We start from the raw sequence: 10,593 nt of genomic DNA, 5'->3' as shown, positions 1-10,593 counted from the left end.
TGAAATAATAAAATTCTACATGACTAAAATTATGTCTCTTGCTCAATTTCCTGAAAAGGCTTTGTTTTATTCCAGGCTGTCATTACAACTATGGATTTGCTTGTTTTCCAGAAAAACTAAAGGAAAATAGATCATAATTCATTAAATAAACTAGAGAAAATCTACTGTGTCAAATCTAGTATTTTTCTGTTATTACTGCTGTAAGCAATATTTTCTAGTAGTGCAATTCTTTATCATTGTGTTATTGCTGCTTCTCCGAGTAAATGAATGTGTCTAAATGAGATGTTATCATTAAGTCTACAGACAAACATAAATGCATTTAAATATAAATATACAAAACAAATAGTGTCCTGTGAGTTGTTTGCCTGTCAAATCAAAACAGTGTTTGTCACAATCGTCTCAACATGTTGTGACCAAAACATGTTGGCAGGTTAACAATTTACAGGAGACATTCACCTGAATAAGGCACACAATGACCAGATGAGTCTGTGACACATATCACTAAAAAACCCTTAACTCTTAACGTGTGAATGAAACCCTAACCCGTAACTTTCCACAGAATGTTTAGAAATTTAAAAAAAAAAAAAAAAAGCCTCTTGAATGAGAGATGAAACCTGTGGAGGAAATTTAATGTTACTTTCAATACTTACACTAAAGGCCTCACTATTAGGTCCTTGAGGTCAGTTAGTGTTAAGTATCTGCTTAGCAAGGCTTTTTGTTCATCTTATCTGTGGGATGCTCTCCTGATGTAAAAAAAAATGCATGCCATTCGAGTCACGAAAACATTGTCATAAAGAATGATGATAGGTACTGTTTTATCTAAGGGGTTTGAACCTGCCATTCATCTGGAGATGGACAGTGTCAGATCAAAGGTGCCAGGCAGTCTCTGGACTTGAATGCCTTGGATGGCATCATTTATCATGTTTCAAGGGAACAACAGCTTTTTCTACCATCATTGACCTCTTTCTGACTGGTTTACAAAAACTCTTTATCTCCTTTCAGACAGAACCCCTCTAGAGTTCTGTAAATGTTAAACTTCTCATCCCTGTTTCAGCAGATCTAGTCTACTCACTAATCCCATGCCCAGTAAAGCTAAACTTACCCTTTCGTCCTGCTGGTGACTGGGTTAAATATATCGATGAAAGCCAGCGGCATCAAATCCACTTGGCTCAAATGTTCTGAGACAAATAGAGAAAGCAAAATCTGTCATCTCTTCAACAAAACAGAATTGTTAAATTGCAGTGCAGAATCACCAAGTTACACAGAACATCAATGGACTTGAGACTAAAATGAATCAACAAATCTAACCATACAAGCTCTGCCAGAAAAAGGAGGATTCATAATTTTGATATGCAGCACATTTAGAACTATGAATTAAAGTTAGATCAAACAAAAACGTAAGTATAATGCGTTTTAGGAAGATACCAAGGCAATCACAATGTTAAATATTTCTATTTATTTATTTTTCCTTTTCTTTCTTTCTTTTCCCGTCTTTTCCCACTCTCATTATGTGTCAAAATATATACGCATGCTACGATGATCGATTTATGATGGCGACAAATTTGTAACATTATTTATATGAATATAATTTCATACATTTTTTTGCACTTTGAATGACCTGTTGTCGTTCAGTGTTGTCACTAGGCAACGGCACCTGGCGTCGTTCTGTTTGCAAAGGCTTCTGGGAATCGGAGGCCTGGGGGTTGAACGACCGCCCTTTCTGAAGCAACGAGAGTAGAACAGCGTTTCATGCGTCGTGGGAAGTATTATCGTAAAACAACTTTGTAAAGCTCCATAACCAAACTAGAGGTATGCATACCGATGGTTTTTACCGTCAATTTCAACCTACAATGATTATAAATAGAATATCTGTCTGGGAAAAGTGTATTTTAATGCGCGGTTTGATGACGTAATGGTGATTGTCAAACGCGAAATGGCGACCGAGCTAAGAGGCCCGTTACCCATCGCACCAAGGGCTTGTATTATGTTTGTTTCCTTGATATTTCAGTATCCAAACATTTGTACCGCTAAAATTATTCTGGGTAAGTTGGATGGTAGGTGAATGTACTCTCTGAGTATATGAAATTACATACTATACCGCTCGGTTGGTGGGAGGTTCTCTGTTTGCTAATTTAGCTAACATGGTGCTGAGCTAGCAAAAACTGTCCCATGTGTCAAACTACAAGGCTTGCAGCTGCTATTTCTGCAGTGCTATGAGGAAGAGACGTGTCCCTTAAATACAGTGTAATTACGAACCATACTTTTAAAGAGCAATGTTAAGTTTCTGTTTAATTTTAGGTACTGCCCATTAATTGCTTGTGCTTATTTTTGAATGGTCAGTTTGTTTGTTTTTTGTTTGTTTGTTTATGTTTTTTGTTTGTTTTATGGAGTATGTATGTATGTGCTGTTTTGGCTTGATCATTTTGACGAGTATGTCTTGGCTATATTGTAAAAATGTCCGTTTAATGTGATTTGGCGTCAAAATCACGGATCTTAAACTTACACTAAACACCATTTATGAAATTAAATGAATACTTTTACCCAAAGGGAAATTCAATATTGTAGTATATATTTAATTGAATATAATTAACTTGAGGAGGCTGATGGCTGCTGGCAGGAATGATAATCTGTATCTTTCAGTATTACATCAGACCTGAAGAAGCCTCTCACTGATCACAGTTCTTTGTTTCATCACTGTGTGAAGGGTATGAAGAATCCTCCATCATCTTCATCCACTTGTGCAGCATTCTTCTTTGGACAATCAGCTCCAGCGGCTCCAGAGTTATTCCAAGCACAGAACCAGCTTTTTAAATATACAGTACCATTCAAAAGTTTGGGCACATTTTCACATTGGATTTAACTGGAAAGTGTATCCAAACATTTGACTGGTAGTATACGTATTAACAGACTTTTCCTCCTCGAGATCGATTGTTTTCCTCATTCGGTCAGCTTATTCTTTTTTTTGTGTGTATATTGACTTGCAGCACTGTTTCTCTGAATTATTTGCTGTGTTTGTTTGTGTTTAATGGGCAGAAAAGTGGTATCTATAAGCTACTTTTACATTGGCTATGCTGATGTGCTCACCAGTTTGGGTAGTCCTTGACAGAGCTTTCCAAAATTTTAAGATTTCCCTGTCCATCATTTTTTGTTCCCACAGAAAGAGAGTGGGTGAATCATGGCGACGGAGGTTGAGGTGAATGGAGGTTGTGAGTACCCAGCTCACTACAAAGTCATGATGGACAAACTTAATGAACAGCGGCAGCTTGACCAGTTCACAGACATTACATTGATTGTGGATGGTAAGAACAGCTTTATGAATTCCTTCCTTCTCCCTCCCTATACTGCTTAGTCCAGTTAATTTTTGTGTGAACAGCATGTGTTATATGTGGCAAGTTAGTGTGTATGCATTGATGTTTGCTTGTTCTTGTTCCTTTCTTATTACCTTGACCACCAGTTAAGGTTGGTGGATGTACATGGATGTCACAGTTTACTACATTTCTAGGTTTCAGGGGATAATTTGATACAAATTTAGAACAGGACAAATGTGTTACAAATGCTATGTTATTATTATTATTATGTTGGCATTGTGGTCGTTAACTGACAGAAATCATTCCAAAAAATGGCTCAGAGGTGCTAATCTATGTACCAGTCATCTTGCCATTTAGTAACTTTTCTATGGAAAAAAGAATATCAATTAATTCATTCTTATAACTATTGTAGGCTTTTCAAGTTTCAACTCAGGAGTTGAGTACTACCCAATTTTCATAAGAAGATACTTGAACCCAGGCTTCTCTACTACTGTGTAGGCACAGAACTGATGGATATGTCATCTGCCTCAGTAACATCTTTGACCCTGTCTGCTCCCACATCTAGAGGTTGTTTAGAAAAACAAACACCAGGAATACATTTTGAATTTCTTGTTAGTTTTTCTTTTTTTTTTTTTTTTTCTTTTTTTTTATATTTCAGTTTATTACGGTGATCAAATTAGTACAGAAGCCTCTTTCACTCTAACAGAATAATCTAGTTTTTCATGATACATTTCTTTGAAAAGCAAGTGAGTGGTTGCTCTGATATATTTAAAAAAAAAAAAAAATTCAACAAATAAATAAAACATCCTCTTGCTGAGTAACCCCATCTGCATCTAACTAAATCAACTTACAGTTTAAAAAATGTAGTGATATTTTTAATGTTATCTAAACAGGAGAACCACAAATGTTTTCTTTACATTTTCAAATAGCTGTAACATCCTGGGGTTCAAATGCATTTGATTTTTTTTTTCCCAAAGGATCCAACAATGGCTTGAAAGTAGTAAAAAGTTTTCACATTAACTCCTCAGCCTTTATCCTAGTGATAATGTAAGAAAGCCTCTAGAATGTGTCTAGTCTTTAATGGCCAATTGGTTTGCCAAAAATGTCATTATGTGAAACCTCATTTAACAGCTCATTTGGAAGTACTGCCACCTGCTGGTAAATTGATGTACAGCAGTCCTGTGGCATGTTAAATGTGGACATGTACCAGTGGATCTGTCAACATGATGGTCCTTGTGTTATATCAGTATCATTGTATTAAGTATTATAAAGTCACATTAAATAAGTATGTGCTGGCAGTGGTATCTATGAAGTATTAATCCTGGCCTATAAGTTAATCATATAAATCATCTATTTCAGTGAAGTTTTTTGTAGTCTATGTATTACTTTTTGGGAAATGTGTCAGAGTACTTCCAAACAGCTGATTCTTATTGCTGTTTAGTGGGCTCCCCTTTTAAGTCTGTGCTGTCAGTCAGTCTTCTGCTTTAAATGATCCGCAACGTGATCTCAGATGACGTGGAATTCTTCCTGTATTTTCTGTGACTCAATTCATTCAACAAGGTGTTTACATAATTTCAGAGAAACGGGGCATCAATGTGGACTTCATTTGGACATGACCCTTTGCTCGACACAGGCATCACAGCTTCTGTGTCAGAATTAACACCACTTGTTATTACCGGTGGTGGATAAAGATCAATCACCTTTACATCTAAGCCATGTAAAAGAGCAATTGCTTTTTGTGAATCTGTAACTTTTATAAACTTCATGACTGATTCGCATGTTTTTTGTTTTATTTCAGGACATCAATTCAGAGCTCATAAAGCAGTGCTGGCAGCATGCAGTCAGTTTTTCCACAAGTTTTTCCAGGATTTTACCCAGGAACCTCTGGTAGAGATAGAAGGTATTCTATTTTTCAATCAAACCTCAAGAAAAGGAAGAATCAATCACACCTTTACAAAAAAGTAAACTTTCACTTGGAAGTAAAATTAGTGAGAATGTGAAAATATTGTTTTGAGTTAAAAAGTATGCTATCTGGTGGACAGTCTAGCTAACAGCCTCCTGATGAACGACATGACTTGTGTTCTTCTGCACCTACTCTGTCCTGCCATTTTTAACTTGGCTGACATTGCCAGTGGTACCTGCCAATGCAGTGAGCTTGCATTTGTCACTCCTTCAGCTTAGCTGATCTCAGTCTGACTCCACACTTTTAGTCTCATTGCCTAAAAGCATACTATTATTATGTGGGAATTCCTTACCTCAAAGAAACAATGAAAAAGTTAGCATGAATAATATCACAAAGAACACAAATTTTGAAAACTTAAGATAAATAAAAATGTAATAAAAATGTATTTGCACACTTTATCATTAAAGTATTGCACATCAGTATATTAAGCAGTAAGTTGGATGTATTTCATAGGACTGCATGCACTGACCACTGGTGTTGATATTTTAACAGGAGTGAGCAACAAAGCTTTTTGCCAGCTGATGGAGTTCACTTACACAGCAACACTCGCTATATCTGGGGAGGATGAGGTTTTTGATGTGTGGAAGGCGGCTGAATATCTACAGATGCAAGAAGCAATTAAGGCTCTCAACAAAAAGTGAGACTTGAGCACATTAACCAGTCATTTTTTGCTATCAAGGCAATTAATTTGCTATTAAGAGGCTAAACCGCCACTGTCATAATTTGATGTCTTTTTACCTCCTAACACTAACGTCTTGCAGGATAAATGAGAATTCCTCACTGACAACAAGGAGCAAAGGCAAAAAGAGGAAGATTGCAGAGACATCTAATGTAATTACAGAAACCTTGCCAACAGTGGAAGGGGAACAGGTTAGTATGTTCATCATGTCCACACTAAGTTAAGATTTCTTGCTCATTGCTGTCTTCATGTTTTATCTCAATTTTTTTCGATCAAGAATGGATCCTTTTTATTGCATTGTAGGTAGAGCTTGAGGTAATGGGAGAGGCCCCCGTTGAGGTGGAGGAGTCTGGGCTGGAAGAGGTAGTAGATGAAGCAAAAAGTGCTCAGGAAGCATCAGATGACTCTGCTTTGGCTCTTCTTGCTGACATAACTAGCAAATACGAGCAAGGGGAGCAAACAGCACAGGTGATCAGGAGAGATGGGATAGAAGAGGTATGTTGGCTTTACTTTTTTTTAATACGGTTTACTAGTTGGTTATTTTGTAGATATGAGATTTGTAAATGTTACAGGATCATCTTCAAATTTTACTTGCTTTTATGTTAAGCAGGAAGTTGTGTATCAGGAGGAAACGGTAGCGGCATCCAAAGTCCTGGAGAACGTCGAAGTTGTCGAGGTCCAAATATCCCAAGTTGACAACATGTTCCGTTGTAACAAGTGTGACCGCAGCTTCAAGCTGTACTATCATCTGAAACAGCACTTAAAAACTCACCAAGGCTCACTGGAGAAACCCCATGTTTGTGGCCACTGTGGCAAAGCGTACACACGGGAAGGAGCACTGAAGCAGCACATCAGCACATTTCATTTTGATGCAGAAGAACTGTCTCGAAGCCAAAAACCCCAGAAGAAAGTGCATGTTTGTGAATACTGCAAGAAGCACTTTGACCACTTTGGCCATTTTAAGGAGCACTTGCGGAAACACACTGGTAAGAATTAGCAAAAAAGTGTTACAGGCTAAGTTTGGGGTATACATGCAAAATTTACTATCCACAATTAGTCATGTTAATCTGGTAATGTATCCATTTCTATGGCTACAACTAAGATGTGTTTTTCTATTTTGCTTTTTGTGCTTTTTAGGGGAAAAACCTTATGAATGTCCAGATTGTCATGAGCGATTTGCAAGGAACAGCACACTGAAGTGCCATATGGCAGCCTGTCAGAATGGAGCTGGAGCCAAGAAGGGACGCAAGAAACTCTATGAGTGCCAGGTACATTTTGTTCTGAACCAGGATTGAGTGCTTTACTATCACTTTGGTGTCACTAGCAAGTAAACAGACTTTCACTGGTTTCATTCTTTTTCTTGTGAAAAAGGCTTAGAATATTGGTCCATTACATTCATAGATAATATTCAACATCACTGTAAAGTCAAAACAGCTGTAGAAGCTGTTGCTTTAATGCTTGCATAAGCTTGTTGCTTTTTCCTGACTTTTCAGGTACTTATGTTGACGCATAAACATTTTTTAAAAAGTTTTTTTCTTCATTGATAAACATTGACAGATGTTTTAATATTACCATGCCAATGTTTATATGCTGCTGGATATTGTTTGCATAAATCCCATTTGTAGCGTTGGTGATATGTCGAAACATCAGTCTTTATTACAAAGAGCTTTCATAAACACTGGCTGCAGTAGTGTTTATATATCTAGACTGGTAGTTTGAAAACACTGCTTTGTAGGGTTAATAAGTTAAAAATGACACTGGTCTGCAGGAATTTAAAATGTGCTACAGAGCTGGTACATAGTAGATAATGTTTAAGCCTTACAGGTAGCAGTTATAACCATTTCATAACTAAATCCTTTTCCTGTTTGCTCATGTGCAGACACAGGATGTAAACACACAAAGAGTGACAGCTGTATACCAACAACATATGTGATTATTTTTTCTATGCTGCTGTAAAACACATTCAATTTTTAAAAAGCCCTCTGCATATCACAGGAAAGAAGTTAGTTATTGAGTATCGCATGTGGGACCAGATGGAGGTTCAAACTTTATTTATTTGTTTAGAAATTTATTTTGTTACTAAACAAAACAATCAATTCAAAACATAAACCTTAAACACTTTAATAAAAAGAAGCAAATGAAGGAAAAAATCTTACATTTTTACAATATTTACATTTACTTGTAGTTGTAACCCCATTTCCAGCAAATTGGGGAAATAAATAAAAACTGTATACAATTGAATATTTTCTTTTGTCCGCATAAATCAATCAGTCAACCAAAAAAACCTGCACACTGTCTTGCAATCAACTGTTTACTCCTTGTGAAAGGGAAGAGTACAGATTGTCTTTCTGACTTTAATTTTCAATTGTTTCTTTCCTTGCTTCTCTTTCAGGTATGCAGCAGCATTTTCAACAGCTGGGACCAGTTTAAAGATCATCTCGTGAGTCACACTGGAGAAAAGCCAAATCACTGTACCATCTGTGATATGTGGTTCACTCATGCCAAAGACTTACAGACCCACCTCAAAGATGCACATGCAATTGAGGATAAGACAACAGAAGAACTGCTTGTCACCGACTCTGCTGCAGCTGCTGCCCTTACCATAGCGACACAGAGTATAGAAGGAGCTGAAACTGTCCTGTTGGAAGATGGCATTCAGGTGGAACATGTCACAGTGGAGCCTTTAGAAATTATGGAAATGGAAGAGACTGCAACAGTTGTGGTGGAGGATGGAGGGGTCGGGGGGATGTGCGAAGAGGACGTGGAGAGATTAAAACAGGCAGGACTGCAGATCCAGGTGGTGCACGTGACCACAGCTGAAGTCGATGTGCAGCAGGTGGTGAACTCTGAAGTGGAAGTAGAGTTGGAAGGAGAGATGGTGAATGTGGAGGAAGCAGAACGAGCAGTGGTAGTGTGAGAATAGTCTTTAATGGCTTCCAATTCCGAACAGCAGCATTATCGTGCAACAGACACTTTACTTTTTAAAGCCCTGCATGTGGATATGCAGCATATCACTTAAGTTTGTCCAGCTTCCATTTTGAATGTCTATGTTCCTGTTTCCATCATTCTTTGAAACATTTATTACAACTCTTGTTATGTATTTATTTAAAAGCTGTTTTCTGTCATATCTCATACTCTTGCTGTTGTCAGTGATATATTAATCCATTGTCACGCATTTTTTCCCTCTTTATTTTGATATTTTTTCCCATCAGTTCAAAATTCTTGCCATGACAATTTAGTGATTGAATGTTGCAGAAGCTTGTGAGGTTTGTATTATGCCATCAATTTGTCTCTATATGCTCAAGTTTAATTGAAATTTATTTTCTAATTGTCTATTGATGTTTTTTGTTCATTTTGAAAGAATTTCCGCTGTAAAATTAAAATTGTTTTTGAGGATGGGCTAGTCTTGCATCTGGGTAGTGAAATTCTGTTTTTTTTAAAGTTAACAAAGGAGGTTAAATATTAGTAAAAATAAGGCAATGTGCATTGTGACTTTAGAATATGTTTCTTTAATGTCTTACTGCCCAGATCTCATAGAGAACACCAAGTGTGAACCAACTACAGACTGAAGCTCTAATTGCCTGTATAGAAAGTTTTCCCCACTTTGCCTGACCTGCCTGGACACGGACTACTGAATTAGAGTTTAAAGATTTTTGGACATTATTTTTTAATAAAAACAATTTCAAAACTAAACAGTTGTTCAGTTTCTTTAACAAAGTCTTGACATTTGCTGCTTGGGAAAGAAAACGATCTGGGCCCAAAATGCATCATAAATCAAAGGCTTTCTTCAGTTTCAGTCATGTGAATAATGTGCATAAAAACTACTACATATATTCAGACTGAACATAATGTGCAATTTGTCAAAAAAAATGAGTCAGGAAAAGAAACCCTCTGGAGTTGAAATTTTATTTCACATTACGTTTTTTGTTGTTTTTTTTTTACCTTTGGTCAGAAACAATGCACACATTACATGTGCAGTATGTGTAATAGGCCTACTACCAAGCGATGTAGTGTATTTAATAAAAAATTACACTCTGCAGACTGTTATTCTTAAAAATATATGTTGAGGTTTAAGTTGAGGGAGCTGATTCCATCAGTACGCCTATATCAAAACAACAGCCTCTGAAGTGGCAGATAATAGTAAGGTATTAATTATTTATCTGAACTTCTCCACTTCGAGGGCCCCACGTTTGTCCCCTGACCCCACCGTGAACCTTTGCTGTCCAGGGAACATGGTGCGTGACTGGTACAGGTTCAGTTACCCTTTCTCCCGCTGAATGTACACACACCAACACACTGCTTAGGAGGATAGTTCCTGTGGTACTGAAATAAATTGCTCCTAATTCTCACATTTCATTGGATACAGAATACACAGTGACCTCCCAGCGCCATCTCTGATTGGTGGATCCGCCTGCTTGTTAAACGGATTTCCTTAACAACAGACTGAACCAGGGAGCAGCTGCAAGGGAGCCAGTGCGCCCAATGTCACCGGGCATCGAGGAGGGGTTTGGCTGCCAAGTCGGCAAAGATGGTCGCAGAGGCTAATGAAGAAACCGTAAGCACCCAAGTAAGACTAATCATCACGTGTAACATATCTGCTGTTTTTGTTTGGTATAATTATGATAAGGAATGTCTTAGCTCAC

The 10,593-nt window shown here is 37.3% G+C and overlaps 1 protein-coding gene across 3 annotated transcripts; it reads left to right on the top strand.

Moving 5' to 3' along the window:
• Nucleotides 1–1,722: 1,722 nt before the first annotated feature.
• On the top strand, nt 1,723–9,567 carry znf131 (zinc finger protein 131). 3 transcript variants are annotated; one of them, XM_079252008.1, is made up of 9 exons: nt 1,723–1,809; nt 3,158–3,299; nt 5,107–5,208; nt 5,764–5,908; nt 6,033–6,141; nt 6,254–6,445; nt 6,561–6,936; nt 7,088–7,218; nt 8,343–9,567. In XM_079252008.1, the coding sequence occupies exons 2-9, from the start codon at nt 3,176–3,178 to the stop codon at nt 8,865–8,867; spliced, it is 1,704 nt and encodes a 567-aa protein (XP_079108134.1). In that variant the 5' UTR covers nt 1,723–1,809; nt 3,158–3,175; the 3' UTR covers nt 8,868–9,567. The 3 variants fall into 3 exon arrangements, with proteins under 3 accessions (XP_079108134.1, XP_079108132.1, XP_079108133.1); XM_079252006.1 differs by having other exon boundaries at nt 6,558–6,936; XM_079252007.1 differs by lacking the exon at nt 1,723–1,809 and adding an exon at nt 1,928–2,042 and having other exon boundaries at nt 6,558–6,936.
• Nucleotides 9,568–10,593: the final 1,026 nt, after the last annotated feature.

This window comes from Telmatherina bonti (assembly GCF_933228915.1).
Source record: "Telmatherina bonti genome assembly, chromosome: 13".
In the NCBI taxonomy this organism is placed as follows: Eukaryota; Metazoa; Chordata; class Actinopteri; order Atheriniformes; family Telmatherinidae; genus Telmatherina; species Telmatherina bonti.
Note: the sequence above shows the minus strand (reverse complement) of the source record. Positions and strands in the feature narration are given on the sequence as shown.